Genomic DNA, 26,171 nt, shown 5'->3' on the forward strand with positions numbered 1-26,171 from the left:
CAATTTAACTTACTTGTACTTAATATGTTTTTATTTAATGAGTGTACCTTTTTAATTACGAGGATTGATCAAAAGGTTTTTTGCGGCCCGATGTACTTCCGGTAGTCAGAGAACGCAACTAATTGTCTGACTTTCAATAAAATCGCTCTCTACATCATTGCACTTTGCCAACCTGTGCTCCAACTTATTTACCCTTATAAATTTGAACTCTCTATTTTGGTCCTCAAAGAACTCATTGACCGCCTCAATAACACCTTCATTGCTTCTTAAAGCTCTACCATGAAGCTTGGTTTTCAGTTTCGGAAACAGGTAGAATTCAAATGTGGCAAGTCCAGATATTATGGGGGATGTGGAAGAATTTCAAAGCCGCAATCAGATGCAGCATCCATCACAGCTTGGCGCATTGTCGTGCAGGAGCAGAACGCCTTGAGTCAGTTTGCTCCTCCTTTTACGCGCGAGCTCTTGAAGCATACGTCTCAATTCGTCTGCATAGTAATAACCGTTAATGGTACGACCTTGCCCAGATAGTCAATCATTATTATCCCAAAAAATTGAAGCCATTATCTTCTCTGCTGATATAGCACCCTCTTGAATTTCTTCAGAGGGGGTGAGCAAGGATGCATCCACTATATGCTCTTTTTTATTCTTGATCGAAGTGATGGACCCATGTTTCATCCTGAGTTAGATCCGTAGATAAAACCATGTTCATCCTCATAGCGAGACAAAGATATCTTGAAATGTCAATCCTGGTCTGTTTCTGGTCGTCAGTCAACTGTCTGGGGACCCATCTAGCAGAAACCTTTGACATGCCATAGATATCAGTCAGAATTATCTGAACTGAACCAAGGGTTATACCTACTCCCATAGCAATGCTTCGCACATGACCAGATCGTGCACAGCTTCGACATTTTCATTGTTGGTGGCCTATTTTGGCCGCCCAAGCCGCTCATCATCTCCAATGCTCTCCCTGCCCCTCTTAAATTCACTAGCCCATTTTTTCACTATGCTATGGGAGGGGACTCCTTCCCGAGTGTATCAATGAAGTCTTCATGGATTTCCTTAGGGGACATCCCTTTCTTACAGAGGTACTTAATGACGGCTCCGATTTCAACTTTCTCAATTTGGTCTAAATGACACACCCCTCTACTGATCAAAGTGTGCTTTATGTTACTTAATCTGTGTAAATCCACTTATAACTCGCTCAGTAATCTCCAATAAGATATCGGTATCGACGTATCGTGTTTAAATGGCAGTGTAGTGGCTAGAAGTATATCGGGCCGAGAACTTGTTGTGTCATACCTCGTATTAATGTGTAATTGATGAGTAAATATTCTGGTTTATAGCAAAACACAGCGGATTTATTTTAGGTGAAAACTTTTCATTGAAGTTTTGTTTTTGAATTTCAGACACTGGATGTTAAGATATAGTTCAGATGAAATTTTGAATTGACGGGCAAGGAAACATTCAAACATTTTTGATTCAATACATGTGCTTTTTCTTTGATTTTATGGAGAATTGTTTTAAACATACACCATTTATAATTACAACTTAAACTGACTGTTATTGGTGGTTTCCTTCTTAACTTAAAATTATAAAATAGAATAAAGATCTTAACGTTGGTCTGGACGGACACAGTGCGCAGTCAGTATAATGTATTCCTTCGCGGCATGAAAAAGTATGAAATTTTAACACATATATGTGGGTCGACTATTTACCCCAAGGCACCCAAAGACACTCCATGACTACTCTGGGACAAAACTATACAAATTTTTAGTTCCAGTACTACCCCCAGACACCCCAAGAAACTTATATAGTGTGTAAATTCGGAAATGTTTATTATATACGACGACTGATTATGACTGATTATTTACGTGTTATCTTGTAACTGTTCAATACGTCAAATATTGTTAATTATTAGTATGGACTTTTTCCATCACTAAAATGTTTATTTATATGCTCTTCAATCATGTCAATGAAAACAATAATTTGTTTAAAAGCAACTTTACTGAAACAATAAGACTATGTTAATCTAATAAATGAAATGTGGGACAGTTAAAATCAAAAATGTGTCACTCATTAGATCACTTTGTCGCATAATTATACTTTCACTACACCAAAACCCTGGAATTATTTCATAGTTCTTAACTTTTTTGCACAAAAAAATAATATATTTATAATCTTACATTAAAAAATACAGGGAAATAAATGAAAGGAGATAATTCAAAGTGAACATGTGAAAAGGCATAGTTACCTCCCGTAAACATTATAAATTCAAGACCGTATTTACTTGTCAGTAAAAGTGTCTTAAGGTGGTCTTGGGGTAGTCTAGGGGTGTCTTAAGGTAATCTTTGGGTATCTTGGGTGTAGTCTCGGGGTGTCTTGGGGTGAATATGGTATATATGGTGTTTATGCATGAACATTTGAACTTTTGTCTTTACCATTTGCATCTCCACTGTAACTCCTATTAAACCCATGCATTTGAATACTTGTGACCGCTTCATACTTTGTACCATGCCATAAATCCCGCTCTATTGGCATGTTTGCTGGTAGATTTGGTTTTTGTTCCTTCATTTGATTCTTCTTTGCTTGATATTGCCGATATAATGCCTTATTTTGGATCCTTTCAATCTGTGAAACAGAAGTATGGAAGTGACACTTTTTCTTGACATACATATTGAGACTTAAGATCAAAAGAAAGTTGTCTTAAAATCAAAGAAACGTTTACATCCGTCTTAAATTGTTAATTCCGCTTGTACATTATTTGTAACTCGAATAATACATGACAACAAATATCTTTTTGTTTCAAAAAATTTACATATCAGAGGCTCAAGCATATAATATAAAACCTATGTTGAAAAAAACATTAACCAACTATATAGATACTTTGTTAGGAAATAAACTAAAAATGTGTCCATAGGACACGGGTGCCCCCTACGCACCATTGTTCTGTCAATCTTATGACTCTAGGTCAAATATTTTTTGAAAACTAAAAATCTTTTGCTAAGTAAAGGGCAAGAACTTTACAAATACTGAATAAATCCACAAGCAAACCCCACGGTGCATAAGTACACATGCTGACCAACATTCTCGTAAACTTTCAGGCCTAAAAGTGAAATACTTTTTGAGCTAAGCATGAACAATTTGAAAATTGCAAATTTATACTACTGTAAGTCAACGGCAATAACTCTAACAAATCTGAAAAAAATCCACATGCAAGGTCCCAGGTGCATAGCTTCCCAGTGATGTGAATCATTTTCCTGTAATTTAGTGATGTTGATCATTATTCCTGTAAAGTTGGTTGATTCTAACTCAAGCACTCAAGGAACAAAAAACAACATAATGAAACGGTTTTTACTAAGTCAAGGGAAATAACTCTACAAATACTGGATAAATCCACAAGCGAAACCCCAGGTGCAAAACTAAATATGCTGAGCAACCTTCCCGTAAGGTTTAATGACTCTATGTCAAATCCTTTTTGAGTTACATGCGACACAAGTTGAAAATTGCAAAAATTTTCTAAGTCAAGGGCAATAACTCTAAAAATACTAAATAAATCCAGACAAAAATACCCAGGTGCACAACTACACATGCTGATCAACATTCCTGTAAAGTTTCATGACTCTAGGTCAAATACTTTTTGAGTTACATGCGACACAAGTTGAAAATTGCAAAATTTTACTAAGTCAAGGGCAATAACTCTAAAAATACTAAATAAATCCAGACGAAAATACCCAGGTGCACAACTACATATGCTGATCAACATTCCTGTAAAGTTTCATGACTCTAGGTCAAATACTTTTTGAGTTACATGCGACACAAGTTGAAAATTGCAAAATTTTACTAAGTCAAGGGCAATAACTCTAAAAATACTAAATAAATCCAGACGAAAATACCCAGATGTACCTTCAGCTTTGCTTACCTTGCTAACTTTTAAATTGCTTGCGTTAAAATTGAGTCTGTGTGCATATGATCCAGTTTTCACTTGTGTGATGAAGTTCTTTTCTATATCTTGAAACTCTTTATCTGTATTTGGTACAGAAACAACTTTAATATTTTCGTTGTCCTTCATGTCCGCCCAATCCTCTGGTAGGGCAGAGGCAACAGCTAGAATAGAATAAAGGAATAAAAATGTAAAATCAATATTGGCACGTGTTTGTTGTTTTGTAAGTCTGTAAGTCATAACACTGTTACGGTCATATGATTAATTTCAGACCTCAGGTACCCTTTTTATTTCAGGTAGGAGCAGTGACTTGGGTAGAACCATTAGCCTTCCGTAAGGTAACTGTATAGCTTCCTCACAAGAAAGATTTAAATATATTTGAAGAAATTCAAAGTCTCAGCAGTAAGGGACAAGTGACTTAAAGTCGGGGACCTTCACGACTAGGACATGGTGGTCTCATTTACACATGTTAATGTTACTTTAATTATTTTACTAAATGACAAGCATTATAGAGCATCTCTGACATTCAACGTATTGAAAAATGCATATTAAATTTGGTATAAAAATCTATTCAAGGTGATTCGGCCAATACCGGTAAGATATGTTAATAGAACACAAAGAAACATCTCACAGATGATAAAGCACACTAAACTGTATTTAACATAACATCATCGAAAATATGGAAGGATATCAAACTAACATAGTTAATATACTAATAATAATCACAATCAGTATTAAATTGATGAATCTCTTTAATGAAACATACATATAATTATCTTGTGGAATTGATTGCTCACCTTTCAAAATATCTTTTCTGACGACTCTAACTGTATTTGTGTCATCAGACTTACAATATTCTATAAGTTTTTTAAAGTCAATTACAAACGTTTCCCCATCATTATCCTCAAATTCATATGTTGCGGCATTGGTCTTATATGCTTCTTCAATCTTCTGATTCAGTCCTTTTTCATATACTGTATACTCAAATCCTCTATCAGTTACTTCCTCATACTGCCACTGTACAAGCTTATACAACTCTTCAGCAGTGGCAATATCATTTTTACGACGCTCTATTTTCAAAAGCCTCATTCTTAAGTCATGAATAACCTCAGCAACATGTTTTTGTGGTCCATTTACTGTTATGACTCCAGCTTGTTTGTCTATATTGATGTCTGCCAGAGCTGCTGTGTCTAATTGTTCCATCTAAAATATAGAACAAATGTATGTTTATAAACAGAATTTGAACTGATTTAGTTTGATGATCAAGGCATTTTGTTTATAAAAACACTCTGCTGATAAAACACTATGCTTGGGACTGAACTGATCTAAGAGTGTCATGAAAAGAACGTTCCATTTAAGTAGTTTATCAATTTGGTTTCAGTGCAAATACATGTATAGTTTAAAAGAAAAGTTGACAATGGACATACAAATTAAAGACCAACAAAAGGCAATCACAATTTTTTATATTTTTAAACATTTCTAAATGTTTCAGCACATAACCATGATCAGATAAATATATAAAGTTTGACCAAGGGTATAACAAATTGCTCTTCCACATAAACTAAATGTAGATATAAAAATTGGAATGATGTCAACAATTGCCATAGATAGAAAAAGTGGTTAATTAAATGTCAAAAATGTTGTACATATCTGTTTATTGTTTGTTTGTGTTGCAATCGCTGTCAAATGCAATTTAATAAAAAGTTTCATGACTGCATGATGGAGTTATTCGATGTCTTTAAAATGCATATAGTTTAATTAGATTATGAACAATTGTAAAAACAACAAAAAAATCTATATAAATTTAATCAAAACATAATATACAAGTACCTCATCAGCATCTATATTTTTAATTAGTTCTTTGTAGTCTTCTATCTTTTTCTTTACGTACGACTCTTCCAATTTAGCCTCTAATTCCTTTTTGCATTTCTCAATATTAGATTTACAATCAGAATAGATATGGACTTCTAATGACGACTCCTCTTGCCTAAATTTTTTCATGTCTTGTTCAGAGATAGTGCCTTCTTCCTTTCCAGTTAAAACAGCAAAAAACTTGTCCTTCATTTTAGTTGCAGCTGTGAACATCAAACATAAAACTCAGAATAGTTTATACATATCTATAAAAGTTTGATATAGAAAGAAAGAAATATATTTACAAGTAATATTAATCTGTTTCAAAGATGCATGCCTCCAGATAAGCCAAAATATTTCAAGAAAATCAAACTTGAGATAATGTATTAAAAAATTTAATACGAATTTAATAAAAATAAAAAATCAAGATTCATGTTATAATTTACTTATTTTTGCAGCATTTATTACCATATTTCTACTGCTTTTACTAACACAGTATGCAGTAAGGGCTATTTTTGCATATTTTGACCTTTTTTCTGGTAATTTACGTGGATTGTTAAGTGCTGTTTATAATATGTAAATAACTTTCTTAGTTCAATTCATAAAATTGTACTTTCCATTTTTTTTAAAGATTTTCATGAAAATTATCATAAATCTGGAGGAATACTGGCCATAAACTGACAAGAGCATGGTGTGACTTGAGAACACACATGTGTGATCCCTCGGTTAGGAGGCAGATATGTTACTCATTAGACAACAACTTCCCCTTGTAAATCACTAAACTAAAACTAATTTAAAACCTTCTTACCTGTATGTGAATATAAAAAGCAGTATATTTGGAATGAACATGAGGCAAAGAAAAAACAGAAAAAACAATGCTACATAGCAAATTTCAGTTCAAACAAAGTTTGTTTTAAGAGGAATGATTTATATAAATTAGGCAAGATAATAATAAATTCTCAATATAAAAACAATAGCCAATGTAGCTTTAGATATGAAAAGTACATGTAAAATAATTGAATCTTTGAGCATAATTTATATAGAGTTTTGAAGATGCCAACAGGGAAATGTATTTTGCCAAATATCTAGCTCCCAGTCCTTTACTTTCAGAGCAAAATATTTGTTTAATATAATTCTAATGTAGCCATTTTTTTAAAACAAGAGGTTAAGCAATTATCATAGTATTGCAAGCAATCCATATGTCCCCTACCGGTTAGAACCCCATCAACATTCTGAAGGGCCATTCACTTATGTTTCAATTTTTCTCTATTTTAAGTAAATTTGTTGGAAAAGTTCTTTAAAAGTGATCACAGGAAACAGTTTTTATGAACAGACAGACAGACAGACTGAAGGACACTCTAAAGTTAATACTTGAAACATCCCTGTTATCAAAATATAACATTTTAAAAGCAAAATTCTTAAACAGGAGATAACTCTTTAATTAAAAATGCAATTTCATAAAAATTTTCAGCTCTTTTTGACTAATCACAAATATTGTTATTTTTGCCATGTTTTAAGCCTATTTGTTGCCAAGGCAACCGATATTTTTTTTTCAAAATAGGAAGAACAGATAAGACATGCATAATCATAAGACTGGTATCTACCAATATGTAAAGTTTCATAAAAATATTTCCAGTACTTTTTGAGTTATCACTGGATTCAGTTTATGTGTAAAATTTGCCATATTTTCAGCCTATTTGTTGCCATAGCAACCAGACTTATTAACATAGGAAGAAAAGAAAAGACAAGCATAATCTCAAGACTGGCATCTACCAATATGTAAAGTTTCATAAAAATACTTCCAGTACTTTTTGAGTTATCACTGGATTCAGTTTATGTGTAAAATTTGCCATATTTTCAGCCTATTTGTTGCCATAGCAACCAGAATTTTCAACATAGGAAGTAAAGAAAAGACAAGCATAATCTCAAGACTGCCATCTACCCATATGTCAAGTTTCAAAAAAATATGTGCAGTACTTTTTGAGTTATCACTGGATTCAGTTTATGTGTAAAATTTGCCATATTTTCAGCCTATTTGTTGCCATAGCAACCAGAATTTTCAACATAGGAAGAAAAGAAAATAAGGTGCATAATCTCCATACTGCCATCTATCCATATACCAAGTTTCATAAAAATATTTTTATTACTTTTCAAGTTATCGCGGGATCCAGTTTTGTGGACGGACGTACGGACTGACGGACTGACAGACAGACGGACAGACGGACGGAGGGTAAACCTAAAGTCCCCTCCGGTAAACCGGTAGGGGACTAATAATTCATAAAACTATTACGGTCAACTACATGTAAATGCTATATCTAAGCTCTTGAAGTTTAAGCTGAAGAGACAATTTACAATCTTAAAACCTTTTATTTTTGCCACAAAGGTGCAAGACTGTAACCAAAGTGACCCAAGAAAGGTGCCACCATTGACCAAATGATCATACATCATACAATATTTGTTAACCATTATATTGTACAACGCTAATAAAAGTCTTATCGCCTGTGTCAGAAAAATCTAAAACTCTTTCATCTGAAGTATGGTCATAATTTACCCAACCATTTAAATACATTACAATCGTTTTGGAAATAATGATATTTTAAGACATTGAAAACGTTAAGGAGAAAATGGTATTCAAAGGCATTACAAGCGTTTACGAGAAAATGCTATTATACCCAAAAACGAAGTTTGGGGTGTATATAGAAGTCCCCAAGTGGTCTGTCTGTCAGTCCGTTGCATTTTCCTTGTCCAGTGCATAACTTGAAAACTAATGGTTGGAATTCAATACAACTTCATACAATTGTCAAGCACATTGAACACGGGGGAGGAAGTGTTACACGAAGGATGGAGTTCTTATGATAACTTGTTTGGAGTTCTTATGATAACTGTCACGGAGTTCCTGGAAAATGTTACGGATTTCTGTGGAAAACTTTTCTATTTACTTGGAGAACTCACGTAAAAAATGGCCATTTTTACCATTAAATGGGGAGTTTGAGGTGTTAAATTAAACTTTGATAATCAAGCTTGTCCTACATATTGTATAATGTTTCAGAAAAACCCTTTAGTCCATTTTTTTATTGCCTTATTAAAATAAATCTGGTAGTTTTGAGTAAAATTTCCAAATTACTTGCTCATACGTACATATTGACCTTTTCGTTTGTAATCTTCTTCGTTGCTATACATTATTACATAGTTATTTTATAATGCAGAGTTGCAAACATAAAGCCCAGGCCCGATTTTTCAAATGTCACGGAGTTCTTGTGATAACTCAAAATATGTCCCGGAGTTCTTATGATAACTTTTATTACTGCCAGTGTGTTTCTTGTGCTTAATTAAGATATGTTTAAGCGTATTTTATTAGTCAATAAGTGTATAAATCATTATGAAGCATAGTACGCGTATAATTTGCACACACATTTGGTTATATAACGTTGGTTTAGAGTGTATTTCAGTTCAAGATATGTTATCTAACCTCCGTTTCTTGTGGTTTTTTGTGTGTTTGTTTGGGTTTTTGTGTGTGTTTTTTTGTGTGTTTTTTTTCTCATTTTATTGAAATGACTGAAACATACTTGATGTAGAACATTTACTTACAGGATATAAATACGCTTTGAATTTAACATTTAAGCATGATTTATTCATGTATACATTATTCCTGGCAGTTCTAGAGAACATAAAGTAATTATGCTATCGGTCTGTCGAAACAAATAACATGTAAATGGTTTGAAGCAAAATAAGAAGTAGTATGCACTACCTTTATCTAAATTTAATGAGATTGGTGTCATCTTTAGGTATTCAATGGATATCTTGATTTCTAAAAGGTATCAATTTTGTCATAGAAACGTATAAAGTTCTATGACAATGATATGTCAATAGAAAGTAATACTTTAATAATATATGTGAATCACCATTTAAGATATCCATTGAATACATAAAGATGACACCCGCCTCATTAAATTTAGATAAAGGTAGTGCATACTACTTCCTATTTTGCTGCAAACCATTTACATTGTACATGTTATTTGTTCCGGCAGTCCGATAGCATAATTACTTTATGTTCTCTAGAACTGCCAGGAATAATGTATACATAAATAAATCATGCTTAAATATTAAATTCAAAGTGTATTTTATCCTGTAAGTAAATGCTCTACATCAAGTATGTTTTCAGTCATTCTAATAAAATGAAGAAAAAACAACAACAACAAACAAATAAACACAAAAAATCCCAAACAAACGCAAAAAAAAACACAAGAAACGGAGTTTAGAAAAATATCTCTGGAACTGAAATACAATTTAAACCAACGTTATATAACCAAATGTGTGTGCAAATGATACGCGTACTATGCTTCATAATGATTTATACACATTTTGAGTAATAAAATGGGGCGTCCGTGGCCGAGTGGTTAAGGTCGTTGACTTCAAACCACTTGCCCCTCACCGCTGTGGGTTCGAATCCCGAAGGGACTTTGGATCCAGCTAGCTAACGGAACGTCGGTGGTTCTACTCAGGTGCCCGTTCGTGCCTGAAATAATGCACAGAAGGGCACCTGATATCTTCCTCCACCAGTAAAAGCTTGAACGTCGCGATATGACATAGAATGTGCCGATGTGACGTAAAACCCGAAACAAACAAACACAAAACAAAGACTTATAAAATCCTTATCTTAATTAAGCACAATTAAGAAACACACTGGCAGTAATAAAAGTTATCATAAGAACTCCGGGACATATTTTGAGTTATCACAAGAACTCCGTGACATTTGAAAAATCGGGTATAAATTTATCAGCCTGGGATTTATGTTTGCAACTCTGCATTATAATTATGTAATTATGTATAGCAACGAAGAAGATCACAAAGGAAAAGGTCAATATGTACGTATGAGCAAGTAATTTGGAAATTTTACTAAAAACTACCAGATTTTTATATTAAAAGGCGATAAAAAATGGACTAAAGGGTTTTTCTGAAACATTATACAATATGTAGGACAAGCTTAATTATCAAAGTTTAATTTAGCACATCCAGCTCCCCATTTAAAGGTAAAAATGACCATTTTTTACGTGAGTTCTCAACGTATATAGAAAAGTTTTCCACAGAAATCCGTAACATTTTCCAGGAACTCCGTGACAGTTATCATAAGAACTCCATACAAGTTATTATAAGAACTCCATCCTTCGTGTAACACTTCCTCCCCCGTGTTGAAGAGAAACGCAGTGCACAAGAACCATAAATCCATCTTGAGTAATTACAGAGTTATTGCCCTTTACTACTTTTCCTTGTCCCGAGCACAACTTGAAAACTAATAATTGGAATTCAAAACAACTTCATACAATGGTCAAGCACAATAAGAGCAAGTGCACAAGAACCAAAACTCTATCTGAAGAAATTACAAAGTTATTGCCCTTTGTTACTTTTCCATTGCTTTTTTTCTTGTCTGGAGCGTAACTTGAAAACCACTAGTCGGAATTCAATACAACTTCATGCAATTGTCAAGCATATTGAGAGGCAGTGCAGTGCACAAGAACCATAACTTCATTTGGACTTATTACAGAATAATTGCTCTTTGATACGTTTCTTTGTCCAAAGCATAATTTGAAAAATTCTGGTTGGAATTCAAAACAACTTCATACAATGGTCCAGCACAATAAGAGGAAGTGCAATGCACAAGAACCATATCTTTATCCAGAGTAATTATAGAGTAATTGCCCTTTGTCATTTTTCCATAGCTTTTTTTTTGTACAGAGCATAACTTGAAAACCACTAGTTGGAATTCAATAAAACTTCATACAATGGTCAAGCACACTGAGAGGAAGTGCAGTGCACAAGGACCATGACTCCATCTTGACTTATTACAGAGTTTTTGCCCTTTGATACTTTTCCTTGTCTGGAACATAACTTAAAAAGTACTCATTTGAATTCATGACAACTTCATACAATGGTCAAGCACAATAAGAGGAAGTGCAGTGCACAAGAACCATAACTCTATCTAAAGTAATTTTTAAATTATTGCCCTTTGTTACTTTTCCATAGCTTTTTCCTTGTCTGGAGCATAACTTGAAAACCACTAGTTGGAATTCAAAATAACTTCATACAATGGTCAAGCACAATAAGAAGAAGTGCAGTGCAAAGGAAACATAACTCTATCCAGAGTAATTATAGAGTTATTATCCTTTGTCATTTTCCATTGCTTTCTGTTTTTCCAGAGCATAACTTGAAAACCACAAGTTGAAATTCAATACAACTTCATACAATGGTCAAGCACATTAAGAGGAAGGGTGGTGCACAAGAACCATTACTCTATCTAAAGTAATTTACAGTTATTGCCCTTTGTTACTTTTCCGTTGCATTTTCCTTGTCTTGAGCATAACTTAAAAACCCTTATTTGGAATTCAATACAACTTCATACAATGGTCAAGCACATTGAGAGAAAGTGCAGTGCAAAAGAACCATAAATCACAGAGTTATTGTTCTTCTTCATTATTTTTTCATGTCCAGTGCATAACTTGAAAACAAATGGTTAGAATTCAATGCAACTTCATTGAAAGCAGTATATTTGGACTGAACAAGAGGCAAAGAAAAAAAATGCTACATAATAAATTTCAGTTCAAAAGGAAAGTTTTTTAAAAGGAATGATTTATTTAATATAAATTTGGCGAGATAATAAAAAATTCTCAATATAAAAGAAATAGCCAATGTAGCTTAAGTTTATAAAAAGTATATGTAAAATAATTGAATCTATGAGCATAATTTACATAAAGTTATGAAGATGCCTACAGGGCAATGTATTATGCAAATTATCTCAGCTCTCAGTCCTTTACTTTCCGAGCAAAATATTTGTTTAATATAATTCAAAACAACTTCATACAGTAGCCAAGCTCAATAAGAGGAAGTGCAGTGCACAAGAACCATAACTCTACCCAGAGTCATTTTAGAGTGATTGGCCTTTGTTACTTTTCCTTGTGGCAGAGCATAAAATGAAATCTACTGGTTAAAATTCAATACAAATTCTTACAATGGTCAAGTATTTTAAGAGGAAATGCAGTGGGAGGAATGGCAGTGCTCAAGAACCGTAACGCCATCTGGACTTATTACAGAGTGTTCAATAAAACTTCTTTATTTAATAAAACTTCATCAATTGTCAACCACAGTGAAAGGAAATGCAATGTACAAGAACCACAACTATCTTTAATTGCCTACAACCATAACTTCATTTCAATTCTTTTACAAGGTATTCTGTTACTAGTAACTTCCTCAATTCCGAAGCTGTCTTGCGGGGATATTAATCATATTAAGCCATAGCTCTAGTTTAGATACATTATTAACGTTTGGGAGAACATGTTGTTTAAAGACATTAAGAACTTTTGGGAGAACATGTTGCTTAAAAAACATTACAAATAATGGCAATTAACCAATGAGAGACATTCTGAACACTTTATTCTTAAGTGCCCAATAGGATGTGGTTTTTAACTATGATAATGGAGGAAAAATGGAGTGCTGCCATTTGTAAAAAAAGTGGTCCTATGGCCGGAATAGCATAGTTAAACTCCAATTGTCTTGTACTTTATTAGAAACCAACTTACTTTTAAACCCTTTCCGGAACAATCCATCAGATGCTGCCATAACTGCCTCTTGAACTTTCTTGTGCAATTGATCCATGATAGGTTTATACATGCCCGACTGCCCACTGTACACTATCAGCCGGATTTCCTTTATTGATGGACTTTTAGTTTTCTGTACAAACTCACTGACGGCATCAAATAAACATCCAGCTATTGCATCTGGACTAAATGTTTTAAAACCTTTCCCTGAAAAAGAAGAAAAAAGAAATTGCGTATCTGTAGAAAATGCGTGATCCACCTTAATTCAAACAAAGTTTTGTCTGTATGATAGTCATATATTTGTCGCTAACATAGCAATTATGTAATAAATACTTGGTATTTAAATGCTGTTCTTTAAAAATGCTCCTTTAAACTTTATTGTATGTTAATACTCCGTTTATTGCTCCTTTGGTTTTCGCGCCAAAGTCTTATTATATTACATTGCTCCTTTTAACATTCCCGCCATTAAATTCCCGCCACAAACATATTCACGTGCTTTTCATAATAGCTTTGTATAAATAAAAACCGCATGGTCACAAAAGTGTGTGTGTTAAAAAGTATTGTAAAAAGAAAAGTAATTAAAATATAAAAAAAATTTTAATGTAAAATACATTTAATAGTAAAAAAGTGTTAAAAAAATAAAAACTTGTAAATTGTAAAAGTAAAAATAAAAAAGTGTTTAAAAATTAAATATTAAAAGTAAAAACAAAAAAGTGTTTCTCTTATTTCATTGTGTTTACAACAATAAAAATGGTTTTGCGAAAACCAAAGGAGCATTAAACGGAGTATTAACATACAATAAAGTTTAAAGGAGCATATTCATAGAACAGAATTTAAATACCAAATATTTATTACATAATTGCTATGTTAGCGACAATATTTGTATATTCAGTTAATTAAATTTTTATTCTGAAACAATTTATATTTGGATATTTGAAAGGGCATATAAGTTTATGACAAATGCAAATATGTGTCTAAAGTAAATAATAGTACATGTATTTGATTAGAGGTATTACTGAAATGTAAATGTTGGTACAATTTTTAAATGATTGTGATCTCTCATATATGTGATGGATCATGCACGTATATATTTAAAGTTTCAGTAAACCTGTTTCATTAGTTCAACAAAAAAAAATATTTTTGTGTTTTTAGTCATCAATAAAAAATAAAACACAATTTTGTCTGAATATAACTTAAGGTATCAATCATTGTATGATCAATGACATTGTTTTGCAGACAGAATTTGTATTCAAAACCTAAACCAAATATTTTTACAAAGTTCACAAAGTTATACCCAGTACAAATCCATGCTAGAGGGTGAGATCTTGGTCAATAACCTCCAATTAGGAAACTACAAAATGCATTTAGTTTCAAGTCAATTCCTCTAATAATTTAAGAGCAATGAAATTACCCAAACCAGATATTACAACTTTCACAGTTTCTTTTTCCTTGAAATAATCAACATCAAAAACAATCTCTGGCTGTTTTACCACCTAACAAGTATTTTATATAAGAAGGTCATGATGACTCGAGATTCAATCTAACAAAGCTGATAAGTCTTCGATGCAGAAAAAGTAAATGGGTAACATTTGGCAGGGGCAATTTTTAACGAATGTGACCATTCAGGTAGGGCAATATTCTTTTCACTACTTGGGATTATATTAAGAAGTTGAAAAAAGTCATTTTACCTGTTCCAAGTACAGGAAAAGCAATGGTCTTTAAACGTTCTTTATTTGCTTTTTCTACACATTTAAGAATCCTTGCTTTCCAGTCATCAATATGGTCAACGTATTTCACATGGATAACATTCTTTACATGTAGCTGATATCCTTTTGTCATCACCACACCATCACGTTTCAGTTTATCAATGTTTTCTGTGGGAAAAAAATCATAACAACAATAACAAAATGTGGGAAATATCAATATAAAGAAAAGGATTATGTGCAAAAGAAGTGCAAAATTATCGTTACTTTATAATACCTTTATGAAATTAAAAACAAATACCTTTCTTTTGACATTCCTGTTCTATTTCCGGGCATTTTGACTTCAGGATTTGTGCTACGGCACCTACAAAATAATTAATTATTGGTAAAGAAATTATTAACTTAGTAATTATTATAGTATTGCAAGCAATCAATAAGTCCCTTACTGGTAAGAAACCCAGCAGCATTCTGAAGGGACATTGACAATAAAATTATGCCATTGAATGAATGAATGAATGAATGAATGAATGAATGAATGGATGGATGGATGGATGAATGAATGAATGAATGAATGAATGAATGAATGAATGAATGAATGAATGAATGAATGAATGAATGAATGAATGAATGAATGAATGAATGAATGAAAAATCTTAGAGTTCTTACATTGTCAGTAATGTGTTAAATGTCCCTGCATAGTTAAGAAATTTTTCTTCTACAACATGTAATCAAAAAATTCAATTTTCTCAGGATGGATATGTATATCTAATAACTTTTCTCTATTTTAAGTAAATTGGTTGGTAAAGTTCCAAGTTCTTTAAAAGTGATCTCAGGAAACAGATTTTAGGAACAGACAGACACACTGACTAAAAGACACTCTGAAGGTAAATCTTTACACATCCCTGGTTTTAACCAAATAGAACATATTTAAAAGCAAAATACTTAAAGAGTGGATAAGTTTAAAAGATAATACTCATAGAAACCCGTGACTTATATAATTATCTAATCACATAATATTATGATGTAGGTGTCAGTAATGAATGCATATTTTGAATTTAAAGTAAATACATGAAGAAATAAGAAAGTTAAAAATGAAATTAAATTCAAAGTTTAAGGAGGAGATTATACTGAAAATATGGATGCTAGATTTATATACCTTGTCATATTATTATGATGTGGTAGTTTGAAGAAAATTCTAAAAGGAAGGAAAAAGTTTGAGTTAAAATTGCTAATTTCTAGTATAAAACCTACTCAAAAATAATTTGAGTGATAATAATAAACATATATGAAGTTTGAAGTAGATACATTTAGAAAAATAAGGAAGTTATGAAAAAATGAGTTTTCCATAAAAATTCAAAGTTCAAGGGAGGTAATTCGGATATTTTTGTGCTAATGTTGTAGTCCTTGTCACAAATAATGAATAGAAACATATATACCAAGTTTGCAAATACCTTAAGAAATAAAGAACTTATAGTGAATCAGCGTTAAAACTAGAATCAGAAATCTTGACGAGCTCGCCATATAATTAAGATTAAAATTATGTGTATAATGCTTTTAAAAGAATGTTTTCAGTACTTTTTGAGTAATCACAATATTGTTATATTTACCATATTAAGCCTATTTATTGACATAGCAATCAAATTTTTCAGTATAGGAAACAAGAGGGCCATGATGGCCCTGAGGTCGCTCACCTGTATATTTGGCCCCCCAGAGTGGGGCCAGTTTAAACCCCAGGGCTTTTATTTGAACAAACTTGGAAGACACCCATTAGAAGATGTTTCATGATGTTAAGTTTTTACTACACACATATAATGAAAAACAATGATCTTGCCCCAACACTGCCCCCCTCCCCTTCTCTCCCTTCATCCCCCCACCCACCCCCTGCCCCCCCTCCCCCCCCCCCCAGCAGGGCCAATTTTAACCCAAGGGCTTTTATTTGAACAAACTTGGTAGACATCGATTAGAAGATGTTTCATGTTAAACATCTAAGCTCTAGCTCATTGCAACATCATTGGGTTTTTTAAAAGAAGATTTTTAAGTTTTACTGGACACATATAGTTAATAACAATGAAACCCCTGGGGCGGGGCCAGTTTGACCCCAGGGCTTTGATTTGAACAAACTTTGTAAACACTTACTAGAAGATGTTTCATGCTTAATATCTAAACTCTAGCTATTTGGGTTTTTCAAAGAAGATTTTTTAAGTTTTTGCTATACATATATAAGGAAAATCAATGACCCCTTAGGGCCGGGCCAATTTTGACCCCATGGCTTTTATTTGAACAAACTTGGTAGACACCCATTAGAACATGTTTCATGCTAAATATCTTAGCTCTAGCTCTTTGAGTTCTTTAAAAGAAGTTTTTTTAAAGTTTTTACTATATGCATATAGGGAAAATCAATGCCCCCTGGGGCAGGGCCAATTTTGACCCCAGGGCTTTAATTTGAACAAACTTGGTAATCACTTACTAGAAGATGTTTCATGCCAAATATCTAAGCTGAGACTAGCTCTTTGGGTTTTTCAAAAGAAGATATTTAACGTTTTTTTCTTTCGGTTGCCATGGCAACCAGAGTTCTGCATGGAATTAAATTCTTTGAACAAATTTTAAAGGTGACCACCAAAGGAACATTCCTGTGAAGTTTGGATGAAATTGGCCTAGTGATTTATGAAGTGATGTCATTTAAAGTAAAAGCTTACGGACGGACGTCGGACGAAAAGCGATCACAAAAGCTCACCCTGTCACAAAGTGACAGGTGAGCTAAAACAGACGTGCATAATCTCCAGACTGCCACCTACCCATATATCAAGTTTCACAAAATATTTTCAGCACTTTTGGGTATCACTGGATCCAGTTAATGTGTTTATTTGCCATATTTTCAGTCTATTTATTACCAATGCAACCAAAGTTTTAAACAAAGGAAGAAAAAAAGACGTGCATAACCTCCAGACTGTCATCTACCCATATGACAAGTTTTACAAAATATTTTCAGTACTTTTGCATTTTCACTGCATTCCGTTTCTGTATTAAATTTGCCATATTTTAAGGCTATTTGTTGCCATATCGACCAAAGTTTTCAACATAGAAAGAAAAGAAAAACACGTGCACTGTCTATAGACTGCCATCTATCCAATTATCAAGTTTCATAACACAATTTCAGTACTTCAGTATTAGTGCAGCAACGCGGAACATGCCGTGATATGTACAACTAGCAATGGTACTTAAACTCCTGTGAATTTTGGTGCAAATCCCACCAGCAGTTCTATCTGTGAAAGATTTTTCTATCTATAGCTCTGGTGGCCATTTTGTGCAGCGAAGTAGTGTGTGTTGGTGATATGCATAACCAAGGATAGTACTGATCACTTCTGTAAAGTTTGCTTGAAATCCCACCAGAAGTTTCACCTGTGAAAGCCGGATAAGATTTTTCTATTTTTAGCTCTGACAGCCATTTTGTGCAGTGAAGCGTAACATGATTGTGATGTGCACAACTCAGGATAATACTGATCACTCCTGTAAAGTTTTGTTGAAATCCCACCAGTAGTTTGACCTGTGAAGGCCTAACAAGCTTAATGCGAACAGACAACCGTCCAACTGAATAGGGATAAAATGCCATTTCTATTGTTACTTTCTTTTGTTTAATAGAGGGCCTGGTAAAGGCCCCTTATTCTATTGTTACGGAATGAATTCTATTGTTCTCTTTTGTTCTGTTTACAGTTAGATGGCCCCCTATCCCTATTCAGTAGTGCGGACAGACAGACGGACAGACAGACGGCGAAGGCATAAACAATATGTCTCCCAAACATTTTGGAATACATAATTCATTAAATAAAATGTAAAATAAATATTTAGGTTACTAACCGATGAATTCAAACTGCTTTCCAACACTAGAAACAATTGCATCTGTTTTCTGTGACAAAATATCACCTTTGAAAACATTCAATTTTATCTTCCCTATCTGTACCCCTATAAAATTGAAATAATATTTGTGCTCTATTAGTAAACCCTTATACTGTAATGATAAGTTTCCATAAATAGAAACAATATACTTTAAAGTGACTGCCCTGAGATTTTAAACATGACAAGACTGGAAATATTTTTCCAAGAGTTCTGTACCATCTAATTCACGTCTGAACATATAACTTGTGTACAAATTTTCCTCAACCATTTTTTTTTCAGAATAATAACTTTAATTGTGCAAAATGACTCAAAAACGAAAGGTGCTGCAACACTTTTAACTTAACATTTATTTTTTTTTCTTTGTATATTTCTTTATTGTCCTTTGAAGATTTTTTCATTTTAAATGCATCACTTTAAATATGTGAAAATTTCAAATTTTATGTTTTTCAGTGGAGCCCCTTTAAATAGGTAAGAATTTCGAAGAGCTGTTCAAAAAGATAAACCACTCTTACAGTTAGTAGACTTATAAAGGGCTTTTCTTGATAGAATGGTAGGAGAAGGTCTCTGAAACTTGAAAGTGGAAAAAGAACTGGCCTATCAAATACATGAGGTGAAGTTGAACATTTTAAATACTAGTAGATAGAAAACCTGCTTTATTGGTGAAATTTTACAATTATTTTACAAATTTTATCTCAATCGTTCTTAAGAAAGCATAACTTGAAAAAGTAATTCTATACTTTGAAGCAACTGTAGCTTATCAAATTATATAATTACCAGTAAATGACAGAAAAATGATCTAAAATTCAGCATTTCTTAATACTTTTCACAAATTGATTACAAAATGTCATTAAGTCCCGTGAACGGAAAAATTATTACTTCTATAGAAATACATGTTGTTGTATACATGTATATTTACATATATTTGAATAGATAATAAACAAACATAAACAGGCTATAAAGAATAAGAATAATAATTTATACCATCAGCATGTGCATTATACAGTGCCTTTTCCTCTTTTTTAGGAATAAGACTAGGGAACAACTTCTTTTGATGTGCACCTTGTTTTTTTAAGTCTCCTGATGAACGCCTGTGTTCCCTTTTTCCCTTGCCCTTTTCATTTAAGATGTATGATTTGAACTTCTGTAAAAGAAAAAAATTAATAAGGTATCAAAATTGTGTATTATGTATCATTATTTGTTGTTGTTTTTTTTTGTTAATATCTTAGTGTTGAAGTTTCTTAGTCAAAGCACTTTTACTTAAGAGCCAGTTAAAGTTTCATTATTACTGTATAACTGGTCCAAGTGTTATTACCTGAAAATGGGTGGGGCAGGCAGAACTAACTTAGGGTACATCTACATACAAAGTGTCAACTTGTCTAACTCAATTCACTTTGATTTAATAGCCAGTCTAATGTTTTGTTTTAACAATTCACAGTGATCTTTAACCTTTTGACCATTATATAGGTGTATACCATGTGGAGCTTGTAGAACTCATCAACATACAACATTTGAAGATCTTATATCAATGCACATTGATTTAGTAGCCAGCTTTGTTTTGTAGTTACAGGTCCAAGTGACCTTGACCTTTGACCTTTTTATCTAACAAGAGCTGTCAGAAGGACAGCGCGCTCGACTTTTTTAGTGCTTGCCTATAAAACAAAACTTTGACAGTTAAGGGCACACAAGACTTTAACTAGGAATTTCTAAGTACAAATCAAGAAACATTTTCACAGAGTTATCTTCTCTTGCTTACAGATAGGTCTCATGATGGCACATAAGAACTCCAACTTCCAAAGTAATATCTCAAATGGTTAGGTCAACAAGTGGACAAGAATGAAAATTTTAACTGAGTTTCTAAGTCAAAAAGGGCCATAATTCAAATAAAATCCTTAACAGAATTACCTTCTCCTGCCCATGTTGGGACCATGATGGTAAACAAGTATTCCAACTTTCAATTTAATATCTCAAACCAGTTCAGTCAAAAAGTTGACTGGTACTAAAAAACTTAACCAAGATTCTAAGTCGATAAAAGGCCTTAATTTTTAAAACAAATCCCTTGACAGAGTTACCTTCTCTTGCGTACAGATGGGGTAATGATGTGAAATAGCATTAAAAGTTTCAAAGCAATATCTCAAAGGGTTAAGGCAATAAGTGGATTTTACCCATATTCAATGTATTTTCTAAGTCAAAAAGGGGCATAATTCTGTCAAAAACCTTGACAGAGTTTATGTCCTCTTGTCTGTTGATGAAGGTCGTGATGGTAAACAAGTATGGTCAGTTTCAAAGCAATACCTCCAATGGTTTTGAAATAAAGTGAGGTGGTACAAAAAACTTAACACAAGCTCAATACACTTTCTAAGTCAAAAAAAGGGCCATAATTCTGTCAAAAACCTTGACAGAGTTATGTACTCTTGTCTGTAGATGGAGGTTATGATGGTGAACAAGTATGGTAAGTTTCAAAGCCATACTTGTAATACTTCTGAAATAAAGTGGGGTGGTACGAAAAACTTAACCAAGGTGTGACGCCAACGCTAACGCTAACGCCGACGCCGACGCCGACGCCGGGGCGAGTAGGATAGCTCCCCTTTTCATAGAAAAGTCGAGCTAAAAATGGGTGCAGCAGGTAGAACTCAAATCTTAAAAAGTTTAACTAAAACAGCTTTATTAGTATTGGAGTAAGTGGCCACATAGAAAAACTTATCCAAAAAATTAACCAACACTGATGAGTGGGTTATGACATCTCCATTTTTACTTAGCTAAATATCACAAATAATTCATAACCATTAATACAACCTCTGGCAATTCTGTTTATAAGCAGATTTGTGTTTCAGTAGTATCATGTTTGACAAGTAATCTAGCAATCAGAGATCTACTACTAAAAATACAAGTCTTTTGGATGACACCTTAAAAATTGTACTCTACAAGAGTATGTAAAACAACCAAGGTTGCCTCTTGAATGGAGCAAGCGCTAAATCAATGCGCTACCTCAAAAATAACTACTAAGTCAGTAGTCGTGAGTTTTAATCACACACAGGGTATTTTTTTTCTTTCCAGATTCAATAGAAAATACTTGTAATGACTTTGACATGCTTTTAAGAAATACATATTATTTTTGAGACATATATAAAATGCAGTTGCACATTTAATTTATACTGCAGTACACGCAACAATATGATCTTACTTGAATGACTTCATGGTCCTTTGCATACATTATTAATCGGATGTTTGTTACACTTGAAGCAGGATTTTTCTTGGCCCAATCGATCATAGTCTGGAACATGCACTGGCAAACCTCGTTTGTAGGATAATGTAGAAATCCTGTCCCTAATGCTGGCAACGCTAATGATTTATATCCTTTTGTATGAGCTAAGTTAAGCATTGTTTGGATCACCTTTGTCAAAATCTGTACAAAAACAGTATGCTTATAATCAAGGACATAAAAATTATTAAATTGTCGTTATAATATTTAATTTACTTAATTTAAAAACAGATCAAAAATCCAAATGATTTACCAACATCAACACAGAAGTGGTCATCTGTGACACGAAACCTTGTCAAAAAATATGTGCTTTTTAGGCAGGGAAATAACACTAATGTAGCAGCACTACTTAAAGCAGCATGCCTCCAGATTCATCCTAGTTTTCATGAAATTTTGAAAATGTATAAAAAAGTAAAATAGTGTGAAATTAACAAAAAATTAATTGACACATTGCAATCGGCACTTATTATTCGCGTAAATTACCAAAAAGAGGTAAAAATATGCAAAAATAGCCCCTACTACGTTAGTAACGCAGTAGAAATATGGTGATATTTAATACTGAAAAAAGTCATTAATTGCACATATGATATAAATCATCAAATCTTTCATCTATTTACTTTTATTAAATTTTTAGTACAGTTTTTCCAAGTTCAATTTTCTTGAAATATTTTGGCTCATCTGGAGGCATGCAGCTTTAAAGATCACATGTATGTATGTATGTATTCAAAAACAACATGTTTTTCCGTATTCAGTATATGTATGTATGTATGTATGTATGTATGTATGTATGTATTCAAAAACAACATGTTTTTCCGTATTCAATATATGTATGTATGTATGTATGTATGTATGTATGTATGTATGTATGTATGTATGTATGTATGTATGTATGTATGTATGTATGTATGTATGTATGTATGTTATGTTATGTTATGTTATGTTTTGTTATGTATGTATGTATGTATGTATGTATGTATGTATGTTATGTATGTTATGTTATGTTATGTTATGTTATGTTATGTATGTATGTATGTATGTATGTATGTATGTATGTATGTATGTATGTATGTTATGTTATGTTATGTTATGTATGTATGTATGTATGTATGTATGTATGTATGTATGTATGTATGTATGTATGTATGTATGTATGTATGTATGTATGTATGTATGTATGTATGTATGTATGTATGTATGTATGTATGTATGTATATATGTATGTATGTATGTATGTATGTATGTATGTATGTATGTATGTATGTATGTATGTATGTATGTATGTATGTATGTATGTATGTATGTATGTATGTATGAATGCCAAGTACAAGTACATGTGTGTAAGCCATATGGAAAACCATAAATATTTATATAAATTCATCGAACATAATAAACACTGCTTTGTCTTCAATTTCTCATGCAGTACTTTTAGTTTTTTCATGTGAATTGGCTTATATCTAGTTTGCTTATGGAAGGTCACAAGTTCAGATGTAAAGTTAAGCTTCAAATTTTTAAATAGACAGGCACAATAGGTCTTACTCCACAAATTAAGCAAATAATCATATTACCATCACTTAAAACCTTCACTTGAAACCTTTCACAAAACATGATGATAAATGTGTGTAGCTATATATATATAGTAGCTTGAGAATGGTTATTTGTTTTTGAAGGAACTTACATTTATAGCATCAGCATTAAATCTAGGCAGAACAGTCAAAAACACGGATTTGCAGGACAAGTTTCCTCCCCCTATTTCTACAACATTTCCTTCCTCAAGTTTGTTGCCGTACTTTGATTTACACTCATCTTGTAAAGTTTTCCCGCCAACTCTGACAAGTGCTTGGCATGCACCACTTCGTTTTAACTCCATGCTAGGGGACGTGGAACATAAAATAGCATCAACCTATATGGGAAATAAACAAGCATTATCACAACACTGTGTGTATAGTCTGTGAATCAAAATTAAAGCAAAAGTCAACAAATTGATGCATTTACAAAACAATTTCAATTGCCTATACCACACTCTGTTGCATATATTCATATCTTTAAAGTTAGAAGCCTTTTTAATTATAAACCATATTTATTCTAGCTTGATTGTGGAACAAATTTATAAACATCGATTTTGCGTCCGCTTCCTTGAACTTCTCAGTGGTGGTGTACAAGTGTCATATGATGAGCTAACTAGGGCTCAAAACCATAACACCAAATGTTAATGAAGCCAAGCTCCATTTCAGTCTGTGATATCATATCAAAGACAAACACAATTAAAAATAGTATTTAGGGTTAACATTGATATTCCTATTACAACAACACCAAAAACAGAACAAAAATTTATTCAGAATGGTTCAAATTACTTAAGGATTATTACTCACCCTCTGTTGAGCGATATTTTCAACTAATAGCTCTATTGTAATTTTTCCGGTTTTCAACTCTGAAAATGCCAAAAATGAAAAGTAACTGATATAGTTTAAGGAACATGTAAATCTGTTAACATCTCTGTAAAAAATATTGAGAAATATATACATTGTAGGCCTTAAGACTTAAAACTGCATTTGAGAAATAAAACTTGAGATTCGAATCTCAGATGCAACACATATTAATCTCCAAGATACCTTGGTGAAATGATATAATACAATATACCATTATGTCTTTATTTTGCGATTTTTTGATAATTTACATGGAGAAATTCAAAGTTATTAGCAGGAAAAATAGCTAATATGCATTCAGATAATTAAGTGATGGTATGTGATTGAAGTACTTTCACAAATACAATTAGTTTAGTTTAAATATAATTCATTTTAGTTTGAATGTGTTAGAAGCTATAAGCTTAAACACACTCTTGATATTGTTGCTGAAATGGGCAATGAATGTAAACTTGCTTGATAAAGGAAACAACAAGGTTTGAACCCAAATGCAATTCAAACCCAACTAAACTAAATAATGCATATCTTTCAGGTTTTTTCTTTTATACAGATTGAACAAAACCACATAATAACAGAAATACATATGTAAAAGTGAGATTTCTAGTGCAACTTTTAAAATCACACTTTATTTAACACATTTAATCAAAAGGTGTTACACTAAACAGACAAGTTTTCTTCTATGAAAATATTTAATAATATAATATCTAAAATAAAATGTTTTCCTCTTGAAAAAGAAAGCAAAATAAGTACATACCAAACGTTGGCCTTTCTCCTCCACCTACCAGTCTGAAATTTTCCTCTTCTTCAAAAGCCTTAAATGTATATAATAACATCATCATAAATGCAGTTCAACCTTGACACTGTTTGAATGACTAAGATTTTGTGTGTAATTAAATGTACAGCCTTTTTAAGAAGAACTTGTATCATTATTGTTAAGAGGCTATTGCTCTACAGAGAGCCATTGGCAGAAGTTTCGCTGTAATTAGCAAGTTAAAAAGGCAAAATGTTAACATCATCATTATAACAAAGAACATTATAAAATATGCAAGTAAGTGATTATTAAACCTAAAACTTACTTTCTACAAGAGATTTGTTGTGTCAATAGCTTTTTTCTTAATTAACTTACCTTAATTGTGGCAAAGTCTTTCTGATACAAGACAAATTTGACCTCTTTCAATGAAGATTGTGGATGACTTTTGTCAAAGTCGATAACTGCCTGGTACATAATCCTTGCAACCAGGTCTGTTGGATACTGTAGCTGACCCGTTCCCATTGCACAAAAGACAATTGAATATTTGTTATGTTTCTCCGCTAATTCAAGACTGTCCTTCATGACTTTTTCCACAATCTGAACAATGAATATTAAATTTATTTACAGAAGAAGTAAAAAGACAGATTAAAATGTATTGTCTGTGTGAAATTCTAAAATTACAGGAGTGAACACTTTTCTTTACTGTTACAAAAGTAAAAGAACTTACCTACACAACATATACTTGTTACTTAAAGTGGATTGGT

General features: G+C 32.6%; 1 protein-coding gene across 1 annotated transcript in view; it reads right to left on the reverse strand.

The window, feature by feature from the left end:
• The window catches only part of LOC132734967 (protein mono-ADP-ribosyltransferase PARP14-like), a 56,542-nt gene that overhangs the window by 7,308 nt on the left and 23,063 nt on the right, over positions 1–26,171 (reverse strand). The window contains exons 14-27 of the mRNA XM_060721876.1: positions 25,783–26,004; positions 25,411–25,468; positions 24,606–24,664; positions 23,912–24,136; positions 22,159–22,380; positions 19,959–20,118; positions 18,939–19,043; positions 15,385–15,447; positions 15,069–15,254; positions 13,363–13,587; positions 5,771–6,015; positions 4,738–5,143; positions 3,920–4,104; positions 2,439–2,628 (exon numbers count right to left, since the gene is read on the reverse strand). Coding sequence (XP_060577859.1) covers positions 2,439–2,628; positions 3,920–4,104; positions 4,738–5,143; positions 5,771–6,015; positions 13,363–13,587; positions 15,069–15,254; positions 15,385–15,447; positions 18,939–19,043; positions 19,959–20,118; positions 22,159–22,380; positions 23,912–24,136; positions 24,606–24,664; positions 25,411–25,468; positions 25,783–26,004 — 2,551 coding nt within the window. The remainder of the gene's footprint in view (positions 1–2,438; positions 2,629–3,919; positions 4,105–4,737; positions 5,144–5,770; positions 6,016–13,362; positions 13,588–15,068; positions 15,255–15,384; positions 15,448–18,938; positions 19,044–19,958; positions 20,119–22,158; positions 22,381–23,911; positions 24,137–24,605; positions 24,665–25,410; positions 25,469–25,782; positions 26,005–26,171) is intronic.

This window comes from Ruditapes philippinarum, unplaced genomic scaffold (assembly GCF_026571515.1).
Source record: "Ruditapes philippinarum isolate M1 unplaced genomic scaffold, ASM2657151v2 ctg6347_1_1_1_1, whole genome shotgun sequence".
Taxonomy (NCBI): domain Eukaryota; kingdom Metazoa; phylum Mollusca; class Bivalvia; order Venerida; family Veneridae; genus Ruditapes; species Ruditapes philippinarum.